We start from the raw sequence: 24,608 nt of genomic DNA on the forward strand, positions 1-24,608 counted from the left end.
AAGGATCCATGTTTTTCTTGCTCTGATTCATTATTGACTTTGTGAATTTTAAGATTGTGAACTTACCTTGTCTTGTTGATATTTGAATTTTGACATTTTGAACAACCTATGATCTGATGGCCTAGCTCCCAACAATAGAAACACAATCCTTTTTATACTAATATTTGTTGTATTTATAATATCAAGGATCTTTATAGGGCATCAATCTCTATTGGTATTGGTTGTTGTGCCGTAATATTAGATAGTGGCATAAAACTTCATGCCATAGATCGTGGTCTATGATTTCTAAAATCTATAGCATTGACCTTCTCTGCAATCCAAATCGCCTCTTTGAATGTTTATAGATCCCTTAGTTCTACCTCTTGCTCGATTCCAGATTTCAAACCTCATAAGAATTGATCCATCATTGATCCTTCGCCTCCAAAATATTATCAATTTGGAGACATAGGAACTTAAAACAAAAGATGTAAACTTACACTAACTTAACTTGTGTAAGATTTGTCAACTGATTGCATCTTATCCTCTCTACATTGATGGATCAAAATTGATTCCTAAACTCAGTCTCAAATTCCTCCCAATCACATAATCCACCTTGAGCTCTATAGCTTTGAACTCAATGTTGCCATCAAATAGCTACCACATCTCTCAAATAGCTCACTGCATATATAATTCTTTCTGTGGTATTTGCTCTAGATAGTTGGAAGTATTGTCACTTGTTGAATAGCCATTGATATACATCTTCTTGTCTTGAAGTCCCAGAGTATGTACTAGGCTTATTTAATTTCAACCTTGTAGTTGTCGATTCTCTTCTCTCGAGGCTTTTATTTGCCCTTGCAAAGTAGCTATCTAGTTTAAGATAGGTTGTATTTGAGCCTCCATCTGGGATTGCTTTGCCATATCTCCCATACTATAATTTCTTTGGTAGATTCTACTATTGTAATCCCTTCTCACATCTTGATTGACTTTTTAAGATTAGCTTATGATAGCCTTAACATAGTCCTCAATATGACCACAATAACTAATCTTGGACTAAATGATGACTATTAATATGCTATCAAAAATAAACAATCTAATATTGACTCTGATACTAATGAAACAAAACTACACTATCTCTAAAATCTAAAATCCTTTTAGACCACAACAACATAAAGCCTCATCACAAAATAAGATAAAACATATCAGAACAAAACTGAATAAAATTAAATAGAATAAGATATGAAAATAAAATAAAAATAAAAATAAAATAAAAATTGAGTAAACAAAATAAAATAAAACAGATTTGAATAGAAAGATGCAGAACCAAACTTTACTAAGAAAAAAGGTCCGAAGCCATATTTGACCAAATGCTCCAAAAGGCCTTGGTCAGTTTTATTTATACCTTGTCCTACCACCTTAGACTTTCTAGAATATTCTTGGATAGTGAGCTCCACTTAAATAATTATCCTAAATTCTTTTTAGAATGTTCTATGATGGATCATACTTGGTCCATTAATCTAACTCTAATTTTAGAAACTTCCATGGTTCTAACTATATATATAATTACCTTATCTATATCCTATTATATTTTAAGACTTTGACAAAAATGAGTTTTACCACTTCGGAAGCCATTATGAAGAAATAGAATAAGATTTGAAGGCCACACATGATTCTCAAGCTAATTCGGTGTTTTTAAATACCATGATGAAGTCAAAAATGTAAAATTATTAGTTTTATTAGTAGAAAATAGGAAGGCAAGCAGTTAGTGTAGTCCTTATAAGAAGAGAGGTACACAAAATCCATATGGATTTTAGCACCTTGAAGGTAATTAAGACAATAAGACTAAGGCTTTGTGGCCTTTCTTAGAGATCCATATATACTACTTGTGAGCCTTGGTGAAGCTCGAACTCTTCATCTATTAAGTAAATTATTCTTGAGATAAAAATTATTTACTTAATATTTTATTTATTTACTTATTATTTTTAAACCTTTATAACTTACTCATAGTAGCTTGGATTTACATGTTTATTATATCATTGAATAGATAGAAAAATTATCTTTCAAAAAATATATTTTTTACTTTTATTTTTTATTTTATACTAGATGAAAATTCAATGATCAAACTATGACTAGTTTTATAAAGTACAATTACTTGTTGCACTTCTTTCACTTGTTTTTATATTTTGCTTCTTTATTTCTTATTCTTTCTACTTTCACTTCATACCACCAATTATAAACAACTCTTAATAATGGCCATCTTGTAATTGGACTGATGAGTAAATTTTACACTCACATAAGATAATATAAATACTATTTTTTTTAATTAACTATCTATCTTCAATTTATGTTTTTTTATATTTTTTTCAATTAGAATCTTCTATAATAGAATCTATATTTTTATCTTTTACCATATAATTGTGTTAGAATACAAAACCTCATTAACCAAAATCTAAATTATCTCATATATCTTTACTGCTCTAGAAAGAAATTAAAGCATTATTTTAATCATTTTATTGATAGTAATATCTTCTTGTTATCTTTAAATGAACTTTTTTGTATTTTAATTATTAAATTAAGATCTAATTTCTAAAACTCTTTCAATTCTTTTATCTGCAATACTTAAAAATTAACACAAATATTGGCTAAGTGCAAATCTCTCAAATTGCAAAGTCCTTCTTTAAGCATTTTAATTTTTTCTTTTAGTAGCAATATTCTTCTTAGTATTTTGATGGCTTTAGATATTATTTTGAAAAATTGAATCAAATCCTTTAAATTGCCAATTAATCATACCATCTTAATAATTATATATAAAAAATAGTCTTGCATGTAATTTATGGCATTTTGGATTGCATTAAATGATTCTAATAACATCACAATAACTTATGAAAATTGGATTGGATTTTATTTTTGAGTATCAATATTCAAATTAGGCTTGATTTATATCCACTTTAGTAAAAATATGGATGCTCTAGTGGTATTTGGTCCGTTTACTAATTTTTTTTAATTTTTTTTGTGAATTATAAGAAAACTACATATTAAAAAGTAATTTTTTTTAAATTAACTTTTTATCATCTTAATTTAGTAAGAACTCAAGATATTTAAAAAATTCTTATTTTAAAAGCCTAATAGTTTAATTTTTTATTTAAATAAATAATTCAATAAATTTGATTAGAAAGTTTCTTAGAATGGCCATATATTATTAAAAATAAAAATATTTAGATAAATAATTAATATAATTAGCTCTAAATTAAAATTAAGGGTACAATTAAACCATAATTATTTTAAGATGGATTGAATTGATACTTAAAAGATGAATATTTGTGAATTAAATCAATATTATAATTATAAAATATTATAGGAGTTTATGAAATTTTTATTAAAATATATTTTAAAAAATTTAGAACAATTTTAAAACTTTAGTAATAATAATTTTTACCACTTTGGAAAGCTGTTATAAAGAATTGGAATAAGACATGAAGGTCTTATAAAGATTTTAGGTTAATGGAGTGTTTTTAAATACCTTGGTGAAATCATAAATGAAAAATAAGTGGTTTTATTAATAAAAAATATAACGACTATTACATAATATAATCATTGTAAAAACGGAGGCATGTATGTCCTACATGGATTGTGGCATCTTAGATGTAAATAGGAAGATAAGACTAAGGCCTTATGGCTTTTCTAAAATCCTTATACATTATTTGTAAGCATGGATGTGGCTTGAATTCTTAATCTCTTAAATAAGTTATTATTGAACTAAAATATATTTTATTAATTTTTTTATTATTTAATTTCTATCTTTAAATCTTAATAATTTATTTATAATAAATTATATTTTTATGTTTTTTATTCCATTAAAGATACTTATTATAAAATATATTTTTATTATTATTATTTATTGAAAAAAATCATTAATATACTTTAACTAGTTTTGTATTATGTAATTACTTACTTTGTAATTCTTTCACTTGTTTTGTATTATTCTTCTTTATTTGTTAATTTTTTTTTCTAATTTTCATCACCAATTATTAAAAAATAAAAAAATAAAAAAAATAAAAAATGATTGAAGCTATCTTAAGTACCAAAAGTAAATAATTTGAAGTTGATTAGAATTTTTTTAAATATTTGGAGATCTATTAGTTACAAAAAGATAAAGTGAGGCATATTTTTTAATATTTGAGAAAAAATTAATGGTTTAAAAAGGATAAATATATGTTGAAACTTCTTCATTGACTTTGAAGTTAGTAGCAAAGTGGTATCAATAGAGCTTTTTAGCATTTTTTCATTATTTTTAAATAAGATTGAATGAAATATTTTTCAGCATATAAAAAACTTATAGTAGCATTAGGATACAAAATATTTTACTATTTTTACAATTAAATTAAGAGTTATACCTTGTTAAAGATTGCTAATTAAGATTAAGATCTATAGGAAAAAAATTGAAGTTACAAAAGAATAAAAGTAACAAAGAAATTAAAGCTTATGCATCCTTTAGATTATTAAGAAGAATATTTTTTAGTATTTTTTATTAGTATTAAAATATTTTAAAATTAAAATTAGATTATATTATTCTTAAATAATCAAAATTTATTAAGATTTCTTGGTTAGTTGCAAAATATAATTTTATCTTTTAAAGTTAAGTGTCCACAATATTTTCTATTAAGACATGTAATAGAAAATTATTCTCTTTTTTAAACAACAAGTCATTCTTTTCTTTATCTAAAAGCTTAATTTTTTGAAGTTGCCATGATATCACTTATTTAATCTATTCTTTATTTTTTTTCAAGAGTAAACAACATCCTTGCTTTATACAAGAGATATAAGAATAAATAAATAAATAAAAGTAGTTTTTATTTGTGATAGTAGCCAGTCTCTATATAATATCTAATACTAATTTGGCACAATTTTATGTATTTGTGATTGTTATTTGTTTGGCCAACATTATGGTTTAAATTTTATTTATACAATTGGAGTGATTAGCATAGAAAATAAACATTAGAAATTCAAAACTCTTCCAATTTCTTAATTTGTGCATATTACTTAATTATATTCTTTTTTTTTCTATTATACAAATTGCATGAAAAAATTGCTATCATCTTGGTAGTTAACATCTCCCTTAAATGATAAATTATTGTCTTTCTTTTTTAAATAATAGATTTGCATCACCAAATGCATGTTCAATTTATTTGGTCAACATCAAATTGTATTCTTGATACTTATAGGAACTATCTAATTTAACAATTCCTAAACCATTAATTCATCCTTAAACCACTAAAGCAACTTTAGAAGGTACCTAAACCTTATGGTAATTAGATCTTTTTTGCAATTTCAGGCTCAATACCTCATCATGATGACTAAGAGGATAAAGCTTGCTATGCTTGGTCTTGATTATTGGCCTCTTTGCACTTTAGACCATGATTATTCTTTTGTTAATTCTTTTTTCATCCTTTAATTATTCTTCACCTATAAACACTCACTCCACGTAGTCACCTTCACTTATTAATTTTTCACTCTTTAATTGAAACTGAATATTCTATTATACAATTACTACTCAATCATTATTTTAATGCTTATAATGATGTCTATAATCATCAAGACCTTCCTCACTCTTTTATTTCCAACTCAATAGTGCTACTTTATCCATCATTGTTGATTAAAAAACATGTGTTTGAATTTGATAAGGACTACTTCAACCTTTCTTCAGAAGAAACAAATCATGCACAAGTTATAGTTTCTTTGGTTAATTTGGTCATTTATCACTCAAATTGCACTTCAATTCTTTTGATCTAGATTTAAATCCTCTAATTTTAATCAGTTAGTTTCTCATACAAAATTCGATTTCTTTTGGATTGGAAAAGAAATCTTCAAACTAATCCTATTTTGCAAGTTTTGGATGCCCAAGGTCATGACTTTAGCTTTGCATGATCTTTCTTTTATTTTTACTAAATATAATAAATACTTTAGAGTTATCTAATATTTTTTATAAAAACATTAAAAGTTATATTGTTGTAGTAACCTAATATTAACAGATAAGTATATTATTATTATTTCTATTTTTCCTACTATAACTTATCTAAAAAATACAAATTATAAAATTGGTATCTAATAACATTTTTTATAAATTAAAAATAGTTGGTTTTTAATTTTGATCAATTGTAGATGATCGAAGTTAATTGTTGATAAAAAACATATATATGTTTTTTTAAACATATTAAGTTACTTGTAAACATCAATTTAAAAAAAAGAGCTTTTTGATCAAAGAACAATAAAACATTAAATTTAAAGAATTTTAATACACTATTAATATAAAAAATGAAAATATTAATAAATTATATTTTAATTTATATGTTAATTAGATCATAATATTTTTATAAAAATTTCTAAATTTTTTTTTTAGGTAACTTATAGTACACTCACAAAAAAATAAATTGAAAAATGTACATTCAAATATACATATTTAAAAAGAATATTAAAAAGATTGATTGTGCTTAATGTTGAATAAGTTGGTTTAGAATTTTTTTTTCTTACAAAAGATCTATAATGTAGATGAATTTAAAATATAAATTAAAAACATCATGTAATTTAAAAATACAAATTTACATAGTCTAATAGCACTGTTTTTTTCTTTTCTTTTCTTTTCTTACATTGAGTAATGCAAGCACAAAGCTAGAAAGATCAACAAATGTCATTTGTATTTTCTTGGATACACCACAATCTAATTGACATTGTTAAAAGACAACACTACAATGCATCAAATTTTACTAATAAATTACTAAAATTTAACATGTAAATAAAAATATAAAGCAATATATAAATTATAAAGCAGAAAAAACAAAATAAATAATAATAATGTGTTCTTCTCCATTGCTACACATTATTTGTTTATGGTTATAAATTTAAAAGATTTTTCCACTTATTACTTCCTATTTTATCAATATATATATATATATATATATATATATATTCCAACTTCAAGTTTATTTACATAGTTTAGAATTTCAAGTTCTTGTTCTCAAAAGCCATGTATCAATATATCATCTCTGGTTATATTTCTCACAACTCATTATTTTATTTTAAAATCTTTTTTTGTTACTCTCTTTCTTTATTTATTTGTATTCTATTTATTATATGTTTGAATATAAGTTAGAAATTCATTAAAAATATTGATTTTCTGGAATCTTTTTATGTAGAGTCCTGTATTTGAAGATGTTGTATAATATAGGATGAGTGATAATCCTTTTCACATGAAAAATTTCATAAATCCACACATCTGTAAAGATTAATTACCTACAAGCTCTTATATCATCTCTAGAATATAAATTTAGTATTTTACTTACTGTTAGACAATGCCACTTATCGGCAACAAATTTTTGTACTTCACCCTCACACATTTGCATAAATAGAATTTTTTTCATATATTTGTTTAGAAATCTTTATGTTTCTTTATATTTTATAAATAGGATATATCTCATTTAGTAGATGAATGGTGACATATGTTTTACAACACTTATAATAATAATAATAATAATAATAACAACAACAAACATTATAATGTTGCCACAATTGGACTCATTCATAAAATCAAAAGAAATCCATGTAAACCACACCCACAATTATGCACACAAGATATTACTATCATCCTCCTTTTTCAAATAAGAATTGAACCATTGTGCTGTCACTTAATTATCTAAATTTGAGCTTTATTTTATTTTATTTTAATACTTATATTCACAATTATTCTGGTAAAAAATACTTCTAACATTTATAAATTACAATAAAATTAAGTGCACTTATAGAATCATAACTATGAGTGTTAGAATGCCGAGGAGAAGTGCACATCATTAGGATGTAGCACTAACAATTGCAAAGATTTCTAAAGTCTGTGCTACACTATATGTTCTAAGAGCTTGTTTTATTTGATATACATGGTGTGGCATATTCTAAGATGATTAAATATAATATTATAACTTTAATAGAAAATATTTGTAATGGAATCTAAAGAAGAAGAGAAAAAATATTATCAAGAAATTCAACCAAACTTTAAACTTTTCAACTAATTAATATTTATATATATATATTTATTGGTAAAGAAAGTGTATTTTAAAAGTTTTATTCCATATTACACAAACACTGTTTCTGATTGAAAGTGACTTTAAATTCCTCCAGAATATGGAAAACAATGAACTGGAGCAAGTCAGTCCACATGTACCGATACCATTACCATCATAACAAACAATAAACAAATCAGTCAATCAATCAATCTTGCCCTAAGACTGCAAATTAGTTTCCTTATTGACTTATTTATTTTTTCTCAGTTGGAAACCAACCTTAACTATACGAATTGACTTTGGGGGTCAATTCTCCGTTCTCAAGTCCAATCATTCATTGGGTTAAGGATAAAACCCACCCTCCTGTTTGACCCCAACTCTTCAAACAGAAGGAAATTGTCAGTGACGTCCCATTTGGAACCCCATTAGGCTGACTTGGACAAGACTTGCACCCACGACCCTTAGGGGGCTGACATGGCATCTGGGTGACGTGGAGAAGGTGAGCTGGCAATCGGGGGTGGGGACTGGCGTGAGGGGGAGCGACCTTGGGTCAGGTGCGGGAAAGAGAGCCAGTTGGAAAAGGCAAAGCAAGGCAGCCGCAGCGTCGGCGGGACCGAGGGCGGGGGGTGGGTCTTCCGCGCGCGTGGGTTGAGTGAAGGCAGGTCTTCAAGGCTTGGCGTGATTCCACCATAACTCCGTCGAGGTCAGTCAGCCTGTCTCCGATCCGCCTTCTCGGCTTGCAGCTCCGTCCCGGATGCGTGGTGCCGGTTAGCGTTCCCTTCGGCACCATTGTAGGCGATGAATCGTATTTGAGTTTCACTTCAATCCCACTTCACTAGCACCTCCACTGGGTTTTGGGTTCTGGGTTTGACGACAAATTGAATTTAACGGGCAGAATTCTCTTTAGGTTTCAATTCTGAACCAACTGTCTCTGCGCCTCCATCTCTTTCTCCGCTTGCGTCTGCTTCTCACGCGGAGGCCTAGATCGCATCCCCCCCAACTCCTCTGACGCTTCCGCTGCTGCATGCTCCCCTTTCGATCGCTATTCCAAATCCAAACTATTACTATTTTGGGGTTTTCATGTTCCGGCTGTCGCGCTCTCTCGCTCTCTTCCCTGAGTCCTGAGTCCTGAGTCCCCGAGTTCGCATTTTCCGTGCTACTCCGCACAGAGCAACGCTGCATTCTTTTTGCTCTGTGGCGTGTGTAGTGTGCGGTAATGGTGTGGAAGTTGTGTGCTGCACCGCTGACTCGTAGCCTTGACTCGTCCGGACTTGCCTCCAGCTCCAAATTGCAGAATAAATTTGCTATTCTTCGTGTGGATAGGAGGTGCCTTTTATAAGTGCCCGACATTGATTTATGCTCCCCGTACGTGCTGAGCTTAAATCCTATGCGCGTGTATCTTATTGTTACTTGGGTTATGGGTATGGTATTGGATTTGTGTCTTTAGATTGTGTGGCGAAATGGAGGGAGATTGGTGGGGTGGACGATCGGTTTCAGTGCAGACGTGGGTTGAGGCTTGGTATTTCGTATTCGAGGCGGAAACTTACCGTGGAGGTTGTGATTCGAGGGTTTTAGTTACCTCTGAGCCTGGTTTCAGAATTCACTGTGTGAGGGGTGTGTCATGGAGTTGCTCGCAAGGGATTGTCGCTGGGAGTTTGAAATTCTGGTCCTCGTTAGTTCGAGTAATCCTGTGCGTTGCTCCCTCCAACATTCACATACTGCCATGCAATGCTTGGGAGTGTGTCATGAGATGCTTGGGAGTGTGTCATGACAACTGTCATTCAACCCTCGACACTAAGTTCTCCTTTTACTGCATGGTATGTGGATGAAAGCAGGGTAGGTGAATTCTGCTTTTGAAGATTACTGAGAAGCGACACCGCCCTGCATGGTACGACGAGGGTTATGATGAGCGGGAGCTTCTGAGCGTTGCGGCTTGTCTATGTGACTGTCACTGGGAAAATGTAGCGGTTGATGTTCATGAAGTGCTGGTGTCGTGGTGGCCTGGAGACCTTTGATTCTGGTGGAGATTTAGGAGCTAATCTAGTTATTTGAGGAATATACGAGTGCTGATGGCGCTTGACGATGTTGTGATCAACTTGGGCTCGGATTATACTGATCCCTGGGGAGGGGAAGTACGTCTTTTATCTTGAACATTCTCTAGCTTGTTTTCGGGACTATTACGATTCGCTCTCTTCACGGATTTAATACATGGCTAGATTGGCAATGAAACCCCAGAATCTAAAGAGCAAACATGATGTGGAGGGAGATTGGATGATTCGGTTGTTTTCATTTCCTTTGACACCATTACTGTGAAAGGTCGATGTTTTTTTTATTTTATTTTTGGTAACAATTGACGTGTACGGTTCATATAACAAAACCAGGTCGAGCAGTTAAGCTAATACTTGTCCGTATTTCTCTTGTTTAGAGACGTGAAGTTGAGACAAGCCATGGACCGATTTCAGTTCTTGTGTGCGGAGACCAGTCAAAGCCCGCCCTTGTCACCTACCCTGATGTGGGCCTAAATTGTGAGTATATTTCTGCGAAATGCTCTCTTTGTTAAGTCACAACATTCTGCATGGTTGGGAAAAGTGATAAGATTTATTTTTTCGTTGTGTTTCTTCTGTGCGAGTCAGTCATGGTTTCTTAGATTATGACACTGATATCGATGTGGCAGACCTTGCATGCTTTGAAGGGTTATTCTCATTTCCTGAGGCGACTTCTGTTCTCTACCATAATTTCTGCATTTATCACGTTGACCCACCCGGTCATCAGGTTGGTTTATCTCTCATCATCACATGTAGGCTCAATAGATTTCCGCGTCGTCATGGTGTCCGTTCCGTTGATGCGTAGAATTAGGAACTCTTAGCCTTTTTTAGATTGCGGATGTAAGGTCAATCGTTTATCTTCAAGTTTAGGACTATGTTGGTTACTTTGCTTCCATGGTCATGTTCAAAGTGGCATTGTACATGCAGGATGGCGCAGCTGAGATCCCCGCTGATCTACCCTTGCTGTCCATGGAAGACTTAGCAGACCAAGTCGCAGAAGTCTTGGATCATTTTGGGTATGCACTAGCAGCTTTGATTTTATTTGCGTCTCTGTGGTATGCTGCATGAGACGATCTCGAATGGGTACTTCGTCTGTTAGAACATGTCCTTGACTCGGCATGACCGTAGGTTTATTGGTCAATCACGTCCCATACTTTTTTGTCATATCTACCTTGGACGTAACATTTGTCATGATTCATGTGCAGGGTGCATGAAATGATTGGTTTGGGTGTGGGTGCTGGATCATACATACTGAACCTTTTTGCGGTATGCGAAATTCTTCATTGTTCAGACGTATTTTATGCATTTTTGCTGCCATGTTGCCTATTCGATTTTATCATTAAAATTGCCTAGATGTTGATCATATTATTCTGTTTCGCAGATTAAGTATCGAGAGCGTGCCATAGGACTCATTTTGGTTTCACCAATTTGTCGAAAGCCCTCATGGTCGGAATGGCTCTATAATAAGGTAGATTTCGCTGTTGCGCGTATTTTATCGAGATATTTTGCCGACGGAATTCGATTTCATAAGTTACAAACGTGTCTAGAACTTTCTCAAAACTAAGTCCGTCAAAGTTGTTTTCTTACGTGTGCACATCGGTATCTGTAGGCGATGATAAATATTTTGTATTATTGTGGAGCTACGAATTTTGTCAAGGATTCTCTTCTGCAACGGTACTTCAGTCAAGAAGTGCGAGCTTCACCTGTGGGAGCTGAGGTTCTCGATAATTATCGCAAAGTACGATTGCCCTTCTCACGTAACTTTAAGCCATTTTATTACTTGTGTTTTTCATTCCGCCTACAAAAGTGTAAACGGATTTTTTCATGTTTCGAAAAGCCCTTTATAGTACCAATGACAACTCATCTTCCTGTTGCAAAAAAAGTCATATGCTTTTGACTGCCAATTTTCTACAGCTGATTATTTTCCTCTCATTAATGCAATATTAATTGACTTCTTATTTGCAGCATTTCGGTGATCACCCAAGTCGCAATATCATGCGGTACATGCAATCTATTCACCAGTAAGTTTCTTCCCTGCACCACGTGCGCTCAAGTGGCAGCCGCATGCAATTTGTATAAACTGATGCAACTTGTGTACGTCTGAGTGCAGAAGAGCCGATATTACTGAAAATCTGCGAAAGCTCAAATGCCGCACTCTGGTAATCGTAGGTGAAAACTCTCCGTTCCACAGTGAAGCTCTTCACATGAGTACTGTGATGAGACCACGATACCAAGCCTTAATCGAGGTAAACCTTTTTTTTCTGTGATTCTGCATGAATTTCACATCAATGCCTCATTTTTGACCGAATTGACCCGCTTTTTAACCGTCTTAAACTAATCCATTTTAATTTTAATTTTATTTTTGAATGCAAGAAGAGAATCCCAATCCTTATTTGTAAAATAAATCCTTTTGTTTTGCACAGGTACAAGCATGTGGATCCTTGGTAACTGAGGAACAACCCCAATCAATGATAGTCCCAATCGAACTATTCCTGATGTTCTATACTTTTTACAAGCGTCCGGTATCGCTCTCCTCACCGAAAAGTTCGCTCAGTCCGCCCTGCGTATCTCCGGAGCTGCTCTCATCCGAGAGCATGGGTCTGAAACTGAAGCCGATCAAGACTCGCGTCTCTCGGTGAGGATGGAAGAGTACATGTCCAACTGAAAAATGCATTTGTTCAATGCAAGGTTCCATTTACATATCCATACTTTGGCCTCCAACCCGTGACCAGGTTCGTGATCTCCCTTGCTGTAAGGGGAGACTCACGCCAGCACTAACTGGCCTCATGTCAACCACATCATTTTTTGAATAAAGAGGGTCCTGTACCATATTATCTCATTTGTTTATATTTTCTTGTCCGTCTATTCCAGATAGTTCTCATGCTCGTGTGTTTCCTGTTTTGGTACTTTGAGCTCTACCTGTTGTATTTTCTACTTCAAAGGGACCAGGCAAGGCATTAATTCTATTGGATCCTTCACTATCAGTCGTCCCATTTCTTGTTGATACTGTTGCGCTGTCCGTTGCCGCCGATGGCTCCTGCGGCGCAGAATCCACTATTAGTGGCGGCACCCTGCGTCTCCACGCCGCTGGTCAGTTCGCCGCAGCTAGCCGCTTGTCTATGACGTCACTAGCCTATCTCCTGTGGCGTCAACGTGTGACGTCACTCGCGATTAGTAACCAGGTGTCACGAATAGTAATCTGAATGTTTGTTTTGTCCGACATATTGCGGTGTTGGTCAAGATATTTTTAGCATAATCTTTGGAGTTTTTTGCCAAATTTTTCAAGAATCGATTTTCTACTTTAAATTCAATATTCGTGGTTTCTTTACATCTTCATTTTAAAAACAAATGCCCTGGAATCATTCTTTTATTTACGTGAATCTTGAAAGCTAATTGAACCTGCTCGAGTTAAATAAGATATATATGGGAATGTTAAAGCGACCCAGACTTTTTCTAAATGGACCCATCTGTCTAAACCATCATTGCACTCTTGTCCCCGACCGCCCGAATCCTTTCTCTTGGAATTGGCCGCTGCCAATGTGCGTGGCCGTGTGGCGGCCTCAAGGACGTGAATTCACCACCTCCTCGCCCCATTCTAGCATCGACGCGCTGGTTGCAAGATGCGTGAAGAGAGGCGGGCCAGTAGCCGACTAAGCGATCTTCCCCGAATTGCATCCACGAGTTTCCTCTGCTGGGGTCCTGCAAGAACATTCACAGACGCTGTTTTAGCTCCAAGGTCATGGCGGGCTTTGTCATTCACCCTACAGCATTCACCCTAGCAGCTAAAGAATTCTTAGGAAACGCCGCTGGCGAGGCCTGTCACATCACACACACACGATAACCGTAAGCTCCTTCTCATCCTTGAAGAATCGAGCTGCTTGCGGGATATTGCCCAGTTCTACGGAGATAATGGCCGTCTGGTTCATCAGTAATCCTATCAGAGGGGAGTTTTCCAAAGTCCCGGCCTTCATTTTCGCTAAAGCACTTTGAAACGATTCCAAGCAAGGCTTGAACTGGTGCAGTATGTTCTGAAGGATCCCGATTTCGACTCCTAGTCCTGCAACTGTGGCTTGCTGACCTGCTCATGGTCACAAACAAAGAAGACGATTTAGCCACTATTGGGCATCGTTGTATGGCACAATGCAGAGCATCTCGTATAACAATGAGAGGGTTAAAGAGAACACAATCGAGGGGGATTTAGAACCTGGCATTTTGTCTTGGATGTTGTACGCACCCTGAAGGAGAATAACCGCTGTTTCTTTCTCGTTCAGCTACTCAAGAATGCTTGCGATGTTCACCAACCCATAAGCCACATCGTCAGGAGTGTGGCCCACTCCTTGTTTAGAAAGGATTTGAAGAGCGAGCTGGCAGTGGACCTTCCCTTCTTTAGGATTATTAGTCTGCATGTACAGATCCTTGAGGCATGTGTAAGTTGATACCACAAGGGCGTTCTGATCGCCTTGCAACGTTAATCAGATAATGAGTTTCTCCAGCGCGTGGGTGTGTATTGCACAGAACTTGAGATGGGCGAGAAAGCACCTCGTGTTCAAATTTCAAGAAGATGTCATTTGCACAGACGAGTGGTTCCAAGGCTTTATTGTGCTCTCCCTGCGCCCTGCGGATGATCGCCAAGAGGCAGTGGTCAGCGGCTACCTCCACTGCTCCTCGCTCACAGTGCGTTCCCCGAGAAAGGATTCGGGGGTCGAGACGGGGGAAGGGGTTGAGAACGGGGACGGATTCTGGGAACGGGGGGGAAACGGAGGGGAGCGGGGATGGGATCTGGGAACGGGGGAACGCGGACGACAGTCCAACGATGGTTTAGACAGATGGGTCCATTTTGTAAAAGTCTGGTTTGCTTTAACATTCCCCTGTATGTTTATATGCGTGTGTTAAAAACGAGACCATGCCTTCACGTCTGCATAATTCAAAATATTTAAAAATCATTAAATAAATGTTTAAAAATTTTCACAATTCTTGAAAGTCAAAATTAAAAGCATAAATTAATGATTCCAAAAAACTACAACATAATGTTCAATTTTTCGTAAAACATGGTTACATAATTCTGCTATTGTAAAATAAATTGGCAACTATACAAAAGTAACAAGGTTGTTGAATTTTTCACTGTAATATGTATGAATATATATATATATATATATAGACATATTGATACCAAGTTTACAAATATATGTGTGATTTTAGTATACAAAAGTATACATATATATATGTGTGTGTGTGTATGTTTTCGACATATTCTGTCAACACACCTAAAACGTGTTTGATTTTTGATTTTTTAATTGCTTTAACATTGTGTTCATCCATGATAAAGTTATTACTCATCCAATATCATAAACTATTCATCCACTACAACAAACGTCTTGCTAACCAACGTTCTCATGTGGGAACGATTGAACAGAACTACACATCCACTGTGCGGATAAGCGAGTAACTCGTTGGAGTGCTGATTGAAGAACTAGACTTCGCATTAGGCTTGTTAAATAAACCTGATGCAAGAACACCGTTGTACAGAATGAAATGAAAGAAAATTGGTGCCATGAATGTGAACATGAATCCCCTGGTCTTGCAGTTAATATCTCCTTGGTAACTGTTGAGATCATTAAATGTAGCCGATGCTCTCCATAATATTTACTGTAGACTACAGTAATTACTGTAGCTACAGTATTTAGAGTCTAATGGAGAAGTACTGTTCATCCTCTTATCTTCTCTCTTCTTGTGTACAAGACACAACCAGATCAATAGATTTTTGTGTGTGTGAAGCTCTCTCTCCTTAAAAAAAAAAAAAAAAAAAAAAAAAAATTATATATTTTAGTTTTTTCAAGTTCAAGTTTATTATTTTATTTAACTTTATATTTTAAGGTACGTTTTACTCAACTTTTCTACTTGATCTTGTATTTTCTTTACAGATTTATTTATAATGAGTGCTTCAACATCTTCAATTGCTTCTACTATGGTTCCTACTATTACTAGTGCATCCCAACATTTTCAAGCTCTTTTATTTCCACCATTGACTGTGGATGGAAACAATTATCTATTATGGGCAAAAATGACAAAAGCAAATTTATTTGCAGAACAACTCTCGGATGCCATTATATTTAAAGAATCTCCTACAATAAGTAATTCTATATCTCCTACTATTCGTTGGAAAGCACTTCTTCTCTTTCGTCGTCATCTTGTACCCGCATTACAACATCAATATTTAAAAATGGAAGACCCTGCAGAACTTTGGAAGAATCTTAAATCTAGGTTTGATCATCAAAAGACCAATTTTCTTCCACGTGCACGTCATAATTAGACACATTTACGTGTCTTGGATTTTCCAAATTTAAATGCTTTCAATAGTGAAATGTATAGTATTGTCTTACAATTACGATTATGTGGACAAAGTATTTCTGAAGAAGAAATGATTGAAAAAACTCTCTCTATATTTCCTCTTACATCTGTTGTGCTTGCACAACAATACAGGAACATGAAATTTTAGAGTCATTCTGATCTCATGTCCTATCTACTTCTTGCAGAGAAGTAAAATGAGCTACTCTTATACAATGCGGAAGCTCATCCTATTGGAACTACAATTCCTGAATCTCATGCACTTAATATTTCAAAGTCTAAGAAGAAATTATATAAACATGGGAAACATGCTCATAAGTATCAAGGTAGTCATAGTCAAGACCATTTCTATCCATATGGAAAGAATAAACGTTCTACTATTAATTATAGTAGAAAATAAAAATCAAAGATGCGTTCTTGCCATAAGTGTGGAATGTTTGGACATTTAGCACATGCGTGCCGTACTTCAGAATACTTTATTAAAATGTTCCAAGAAAATAAGAAATTACGAGTTGAGGCTCGTGAAGTTCATACCATGGATGCATCCATGGATTCAATTGGTGTTGATGACTTAGAGGCTTATATGACTGATAGAACCTCTAATGATGAATCAAATGATGCGCTCATTGATTTTGCAACAATACATATTATCTTGTGAGATAGATGATTTTTTATTAAAAAATCTTCAACTTGGCAAACTAAAAATATGATGACTATGGCTGGAGCAAATGCGTTTTTTTTCCAAGAGGGCACAGCGATGGTAAAATTACCTGCAGGTTCCATCATAAAATGTAAACATGCGATGTTTGCACCCTCAGCATCTCAGAGTCTAATCAACTACCGAGATGTGCGTATTAATGGTTATCACCTCTCGATCGCCACTTTAAATAGAAAAGAAGTTTTAGTTCTTACGAAGAATCATAAAGTTATTGAAAAAGCTTTTGTCATAGAAAATGGTTTTTACTGAATTGTGATTCGACCTCCCATTATATTTAATTTTGCATCATCTATCTCAGAGAGTCATGTTTCTCTCTGGCATGGACGATTGGGACATCCAGGATCTACATTATTTAGAAAGATCATTCCATGTATAACTGGGCACAATTTAAAGCCTATAGATGTAGACTCTATGGAATTATGTCGTGCATGCGTGCAAGGTAAAATGATTACTCGACTTTCAATTTGGAAACTTCCACAAGAATTACCACCAATGCTTGAAAGATTGCATGGTGATATTTGTGGTCCTATTAATCCATTATCATGACCATTTCGTTATTTTTTGGTCTTTGTTGATGCATTAGGTAAAAAATCACATGTTTCATTATTATCAACTCGAAACATGGTGTTTGCCAATCTTATATCTATACTTATTCGCTTTCGGGCACATTTTCCTGATTATCCTATAAAAACATTGCGTATGGATAATGCAAAAGAATTTGCATCAAAGTCTTTTGAAGACTATTGTACTGCAACAGGAATCGAGTTGACATATTGTGTTCCACATGAACATGCTCAAAATGGACTTGCAGAGTCATTTATAAAGCATATACAACTCATTACGCGGCCACTCCTCCTTCACACAAATCTACCTACATCTATGTGGGATCATGCAATTTTACATGCTACAGCATTAGTACGTCTTCGCCCTTCTTCTCTTAAAATTGTTTCACCACATGAACTCATTTCGGGTCGTATTTCAAATATATCTCACTTACGAGTATTTGGTTGCCGTGCTTGGATTCCAGTACCAGAACCTCAACGGCGTACCATTGGAGCTCATCAAGCATTATTCGACAAGAAGGCATATATGTTGGTTTTGATTCACCAAGCATTATTCGTATTGTTGATCCATCAACTGGCACATTATTACATGCACGTTTACAAAATTGCCGTTTTGAAGAAACTGTATTCTCATCTCTTCAAGGAGGAGTATCCAATCAACAAAGAAATAAAATACTCATATTTGAAGCACCAGAAACGTTTACAATGAATCCTGATCCTAGGACATCTTTGGCAGAAACTGAAGTTGCTAAGATTTTGCATTTAAAACGGATCGCGGATAAAACACTTGATGGCTTCAATGATGCACCTAGAATTACAAGAGTTCCTATTAATGAGGCTCAGAATGCACCTGCTCAGATTGCAATGCCATTGACTACAATACCTCAAGTTATAACAACAACAACTAAAAGAACTCGTGGACCAGATAAGCAACCACGTAAGAAGAAAGCCATAAAATTAACTAATCTTGGTATTATTTCTCAAGAAATTGCCACTCATCTTGCAGGACTACCAATTCATGATGATATATCCATGCATAATGTACCTTCAATTCCTATGAAAAATAATCTTGGAATTGGAAGGAATAAGAACAAATTGAGTAAAAAGTTATCTATTCTTTATTGTGCTACAGATGATATTTGGGACAAACCATCTGTTACGGTAGATGAATCATTTGCATATATGATTATAGAAGCCCTTTCTTGCGAGGAAGACAATCTTGAACCTCAAACCATCGAAGAGGTGATGTATCGCTCTGATTGGTCAAAATAAAAAACTGCTATTGAAGAAGAGTATGCCTCTTTGCATAAGAAGAAAGTCTTTGGTTCAATTGTAGACACTCTTACATCTCGCCCTGTGGGATATAAAATGGTATTAATACGCAAGTGAGATGCTCAAGGCCAAATAACCCGCTATAAAGCTCATCTTGTTGCTCAAGGATTTACTCAATGATTTGGCATTGATTATGAATCCACATATTCTCTAGTCATAGATTCAATTACATTTCGATATATTATTGGAATGACAGTTCATGCCACCATTGAAATGCATCTAATGGATGTAGTTACTGCATATCTATATGGTTCTCTTGATGCAAATATTTATATGAAAGTTCCACCTGGCTTAAAAACAGGAACTCCAAATCAACCCGCTTCAGGAAAATATCGTGGTATTAAATTATGTAAGGCCTTGTATGGTTTAAAATAATCCGGACGAATGTGGTATCAACGTCTTTGAGATTATTTAATTAAAAATAATTTTATAAGTAATCCACTAATCCCTTGTTTATTTATCAAACGAGATAAAAACTGATTTTGTGATCATCGTTGTATATGTTGATGATCTTAACCTAGTGGGCACTACATCTGCATGTGTTATAACTACAAACCTACTTATATGTGAATTTGAGATGAAAATGCTAGGAAAAACAACTTTCTGCATTGGTCTTCAGATTATGCATCTTATAGATGGTAGCATTTTTCTCTACCAACTAACATATATTAGACGAATTTTGCAAAGATTTAATATGAATGATGCTTATCCATTGTCCACACCAATGGTTGGACGTGGTCATGATGGTCATGATCCATATCGTCCATGCAAGGAGGAGGAGGAAATATTGGGAGACCAATATCCATACCTCGCAACGGTTCGAGCACTTTCGTATTTAGCTACATCTATAAGACCAGATATTGGATTTGCAATTAGTGTTCTTGCAAGACATAGTGCACATCCAACACTACGACATTAGAATGGCATCAAAAATTTATTACGTTATTTAAAAGGTACTGAAGACTTGGGATTATATTACACAAAATCTGCAGATCCAAAATTGGTTGGATATTGTGATGCAGGATATAAATCTGATATTGCAACAGCTAAATCTCAAACATGATATGTATTTTTAAGACATGGAGCTGCAATATCATGGAAATCAATGAAACAAACAATAACTACAACTTCATCCATCCATGCAGAAATTATTGCCTTACATGAAGCATCTCGAGAATGTATTTGGTTGCGATCAATTGATAAATTCATTCAAACAACCTGTGGATTTTCATATGATGATTCTCCAACTATCTTGCATGAAGATAATAGTGCTTGTATTGCACAAATGCAAGTTGGTTTCATTAAAGGCGACAGGACAAACCATATTGATCCAAAGTATTTTAGTTATACTCATGACTTGATTATTGATCAAGCACTTATAATTAAGAAAATTGAATCTACAAATAACCTTGTTGATCTCTTCACCAAAGCTCTCCCATTAAGCAATCATCGTCGACTTACTTATGGCATTGGTATGCGGCGACTTCCTTTTCTTGAATAAGAAAGTTAGTGAGCTCTTTAAATAATTAAAGAAAATGATGTTGTACTCTTTTTCCTTCATCTATGGTTTTGTCCTTAAATAAAATAAGGTTTTCCTAGATAAGTTTTTAATGAGGCAACAATTCTTGATCTTACAAGATCACAGAAAAGTATAGATCATAAATCTATATAAATTTTATATTATGTAAATATTATGATGAGCAAGGAGGAGTGTTGAGATCATTAAATGTAGCCGACACTCTCCATAATATTTACTGTAGACTACAGTAATTACTGTTGCTACAATATTTAGAGTCTAGTGGAGAAGTACTGTTCATCCTCTTATCTCCTCTCTTCTTGTGTATGAGACACAACCAGATCAATAGATTTTTGTGTGTGTGAAGCTCTCTCTCCTTAGAAACCCTCTTGTGTGTATGACTTACTATTACTCTTGTGTCTTTCTAAACATTCTCAACAGTAACGAACTCAAAAGCTCAAGGCTGTTCAACTGTGACAAACATAACATATCCCTCACAAGCTTGAATTTTCTAACCCTGAAATTCTCTGTAACAATTGTAGTGTGACAAGGTAAATTGAATTATATGGGTATAGTAGTTTGTGAACCATCGCAAAAATTCAAAATTTTCTCGTGACAAGAGATGAAGCTGCTCTTCAATTTCCTTAGTAATCCTGAACTGTCGGTGATTTAATCCCAAAGGCTAAAAGCGTGTGAAAGGTTCGATTTATTTAGTTTGATGCTGAAAGTAGTCCTTCATGTATCACCTAACATTCTCTTGCGGTACGTGATCTGCACAGATTGACCTTTTTATGCAGCTGACAAAATTGGTTCTGCAGAATGTTCTGATATGAAATCACAGGCATGGCAGGAGACAATTATTTACATGTCCTAACGCCTACACTATAGAAGGCTCCAGCTGGAATCAAAATGTGATCTCGCTATTCGCTACCGACTGCATCCTTATCAGGTGTGTTGTGATCTCTTCCCATGTCGCTCTCACCACAATCAATCTCCACAGGCTTCAACTGGTTCAGCACATCAGCAGAGAAAACGATGCGCCCCTGCTTATTCGTCAAAATTTGATCCTCATATTGCCGGTCCCAAATCACGTCTCCATCAGCAACGGCATACAAATTCTCGCTGAATACGGGTTGCATGGACGATCGCTCCGTCCCTGTCACGGTGACGGTGAACGAGGCGTCTCTCATTTTGAACGTCTTGTAAAGGAGCACCCCCACCCACACCCAAAGATTATTTTTCCTTCATCAATCAAACCTCGTGAGCATAGAGTAAATGATTCCTCAAATACAAGGTAACACATGAGGAGATTAGCCATGTACCTCAAAATCCATTCCATACAGTGGACTGGACTCATCGATGACGTGCCTGATGATGAGGCCAAATCTGAGGTATGAAACTTCTGGGCGAACCAGCTGGAGGGACACTTGGTGGATGAACGGCGAGGCTTCGCCAGCCGGGGTCAGTATGCAACGATAGATGATCTCAAATTTGCATTCTATGAGCACCATCTTGGCGGGATCTGCTAGGTTTACTCGAACGATGAAGGACCTGTAAACCAGAGGCGTTAAAAAACCAGATGGCATAGGGTTAACAGTTAGCATTTACGGGCTGCATTTTCCGACGATGCCGTTTATAGCAGACGAATTAACCGCGTAATAACAAAATGTCAGTAAAACTTTCGAGTAGGTAAAAGATACAATCTCAAACCAAGTCATGAATCGATCACGAACTTGATGAGGCTTACTTGTGTGGCCTCTCTCCAGTTGGAGATAGTTTGCTGGCATGCTCTGTGAATTTGTCGTTGGTGATGAGCGCCGTTTTGGCCCACCGAACTGGTACAGCTGGCTGAGATAACCTATGGAATACTGCAAAATGCAATGACTTCGTTTAATTGAAATCACCAGTTAATACAAATTCTCCTTCAAGTCGTACTGAACCATTGCTCTCGATATCCATAGACCTGTTCTCAGGCTACAGGTTAGGATACAGAAAATCGTCAATCGAAGCATGCAACCTTAAACAGGACCCACCTTCCGTTCTTCTTTAGGCAGGTAATCATTACATGATATCTCAAAATCGAGAGTACAACCATGTTTAAACTTGCTGCTAAAACCGATCACAAAACTTGGCAAATTTCAGGCACGAGAAAAAATCGAGGGCACACCTGCTCCACTGAGAAAGACAAAAGTAAGCTGAGCCGTGAGGGTGTTCAAGTTCGCCAGAAGGAGATTGTAAGGCGAGCGCGCTTCCACGCCCGTCCCTCCAAAAGTTGTGCACAAGGAAAGACTAAAGATGAAAACCTTGAACTGTTTTTCACCGGAAAATTTGTAGAGGTAGCTCCACCAGTACTGTCGACCCCAATCTTGGTCTTCGGGGATAACTAAACCATCCACGTCCAACAAATAGAATGCCGTAAAGATAACGCTCAAAATTAAAGGGGTTGAGAACATGATGAGAAAGAAGACTGTTAGGGGTAAGCGCAGCGTGTAGATGTAGAAATTGTAGAGTCGCACCAGTAAACCATCATCATGTTCCACCTGCAAAACCATTTGAGACGCCCATCAGCACATCACCGCCCTAATCCAAATCAACATGCCCTTCGGTGAAATATCCTTGCCCTATAACCTTGCTCGTCCTTCCCTCGACGCACTGTGGCACCACTCAAAGTAACCATTCAATTATTTCTCCAAGGGAAACATTCAAATGCCAACCATACAACCAAAACCATCAATTCTCGCAACTAATGCATGACCCAAATAAGAATGAAAAGCAGACAACCACTCTCCCCCCTCTTCCCGGCACATCATCCAATCGACTTACTCGAATAGCTCTTATTGCAGCTTTACCCCGCAGCCGAATCTTCGGCACCTCGTCATTGAGTTGTTCGTCCATGCTGGTCGCCCCACCTCACCCAACAAAGCCCCAGAGCTCCAAACCGATCATAAAACAGAAAATCGCTAGAATTGCAGTGCTTACTGAGACAACCTGCTCGCCATGGCTGGGTCACACGGCTGCCACACAAGTCACCGTCCTCCTCCTCGTTTCCTCAATCTTCCTCCACACATGGGCATCACGGACAAACGCGGACACAGCTCGCGACAGCCCGTGCGACTTCTACATACTCGTAGATTGCTCCAGAAACACACTCAATCCGGTCCGTTCAACTCAATCCTGCCACAATATCGGCAACCGGACCATCCACAATCTGCTGTCGGTGAGCACCACAAGAAGCTGCTGGACGGAAAGCCATCGCCACGGGACGAGTTGCTGCACTTAGAAAGGCAGGCCAAACCAGCGCTGAAAGTGGAGGACACTTTAAAAGCACGCACGAAACGAATATATTTAAAGTACTCGACATACTATATTGAGCTGCCTGCAGCTTTATTGTCAGGCCCCAGCCAGTCTTTTACTGGTATGCTACTTTTCTCTTTTGGTATACAAAGTATTATAAGGGCATAGATATCAAATGCTTATGTTTCTGAACAATTTGTTAAATTTGTAGTTTCAAATGTTATTCGTAAGGTTGTTGGTATAAACCTTGATTTTAAATAATATTTTCCTAGTAAAGATAAAATTATAATGCATTTTAATACGTATATATATATATATATATATATGTATATATTTAAAAAAAATAGGACGAGATAACTATAATAAATTTTATTGTTTTACAAATATATTTTTTTCATTTTCATTTTAAGTGATATAATTTCAAGTTGATTTATGTTTATTTTTAAATATTTCCATTGTACAGGTTCTAGTCAATTATCACATTATAAAACATGCTTAAATTTTGATCTGTTATTTTATTAAATCCATCTTTTAAAACTAGATCGTTTTATTTTATTTTCTTTTATTTTAAAATTAAATATACATTTTTTCACTTCAAAGCTTAACATTCAATAACACAAAAATTCACTTGAGTGTACATCTTTTGGTTTATTGATTTTTAGAATCAAAAACTTCTCTGCTCAATTGTAAATCTAAAAAGTTACCGATTTTGCAAACTATACCATATTTCTAAACTTTGTTTCAAACTCTCCATCAAGTTTCTCAATGATG

General features: G+C 35.1%; 3 protein-coding genes across 8 annotated transcripts; 1 reads left to right on the forward strand and 2 right to left on the reverse strand.

The window, feature by feature from the left end:
* The first annotated feature begins 8,605 nt into the window (after positions 1–8,605).
* LOC112276336 (protein NDL2) lies at positions 8,606–12,916 on the forward strand. Of its 6 annotated transcripts, none has more exons than XM_090247018.1 (11): positions 8,606–8,727; positions 9,860–10,156; positions 10,450–10,549; positions 10,699–10,796; positions 10,997–11,085; positions 11,275–11,335; positions 11,451–11,537; positions 11,679–11,807; positions 12,035–12,090; positions 12,180–12,315; positions 12,493–12,916. In XM_090247018.1, exons 2-11 carry the CDS (start codon positions 10,094–10,096, stop codon positions 12,706–12,708), a joined length of 1,035 nt encoding a protein of 344 aa, XP_090103144.1. In that variant the 5' UTR covers positions 8,606–8,727; positions 9,860–10,093; the 3' UTR covers positions 12,709–12,916. The 6 variants fall into 6 exon arrangements, with proteins under 6 accessions (XP_090103144.1, XP_090103143.1, XP_090103141.1 ...); XM_090247017.1 differs by having other exon boundaries at positions 8,650–8,791; XM_090247015.1 differs by having other exon boundaries at positions 8,694–9,389.
* Positions 12,917–13,421: 505 nt separating this feature from the next.
* LOC141044907 (protein KINESIN LIGHT CHAIN-RELATED 3-like) lies at positions 13,422–14,722 on the reverse strand. Its single transcript, XM_090247019.1, has 4 exons — positions 14,609–14,722; positions 14,274–14,469; positions 13,904–14,147; positions 13,422–13,768 (listed from the first exon to the last, which is right to left on the reverse strand). The coding sequence occupies exons 2-4, from the start codon at positions 14,278–14,280 to the stop codon at positions 13,720–13,722; spliced, it is 300 nt and encodes a 99-aa protein (XP_090103145.1). The 5' UTR covers positions 14,281–14,469; positions 14,609–14,722; the 3' UTR covers positions 13,422–13,719.
* A 6,512-nt stretch (positions 14,723–21,234) lies between these two features.
* On the reverse strand, positions 21,235–23,848 carry LOC112276298 (uncharacterized). Its single transcript, XM_024507437.3, has 5 exons — positions 23,367–23,848; positions 22,711–23,083; positions 22,291–22,411; positions 21,866–22,094; positions 21,235–21,742 (listed from the first exon to the last, which is right to left on the reverse strand). Exons 1-5 carry the CDS (start codon positions 23,436–23,438, stop codon positions 21,464–21,466), a joined length of 1,074 nt encoding a protein of 357 aa, XP_024363205.1. The 5' UTR covers positions 23,439–23,848; the 3' UTR covers positions 21,235–21,463.
* Positions 23,849–24,608: the final 760 nt, after the last annotated feature.

This window comes from Physcomitrium patens, chromosome 24, assembly GCF_059467195.1.
Source record: "Physcomitrium patens ecotype Gransden chromosome 24, ASM5946719v1, whole genome shotgun sequence".
Taxonomy (NCBI): domain Eukaryota; kingdom Viridiplantae; phylum Streptophyta; class Bryopsida; order Funariales; family Funariaceae; genus Physcomitrium; species Physcomitrium patens.

Coding starts and splice junctions, on each gene's coding strand:
- LOC112276336 (XM_090247018.1), top strand. CDS start 10,094: ATGGCGCTTGACGATGTTGTGATCAACTTGGGCTCGGATTATACTGAT. Junction 10,797..10,996: donor TTGACCCACCCGGTCATCAG/GTTGGTTTATCT, acceptor TTGTACATGCAG/GATGGCGCAGCTGAGATCCC. Junction 11,086..11,274: donor GAAGTCTTGGATCATTTTGG/GTATGCACTAGC, acceptor ATTCATGTGCAG/GGTGCATGAAATGATTGGTT.
- LOC141044907 (XM_090247019.1), bottom strand. Junction 13,769..13,903: donor AAGGAGCTTACGGTTATCGT/GTGTGTGTGATG, acceptor ATGTTCTTGCAG/GACCCCAGCAGAGGAAACTC.
- LOC112276298 (XM_024507437.3), bottom strand. CDS start 23,438: ATGGACGAACAACTCAATGACGAGGTGCCGAAGATTCGGCTGCGGGGT. Junction 22,095..22,290: donor ACTGGAGAGAGGCCACACAA/GTAAGCCTCATC, acceptor TCTGGTTTACAG/GTCCTTCATCGTTCGAGTAA. Junction 21,743..21,865: donor TGTATGGAATGGATTTTGAG/GTACATGGCTAA, acceptor CTCCTTTACAAG/ACGTTCAAAATGAGAGACGC.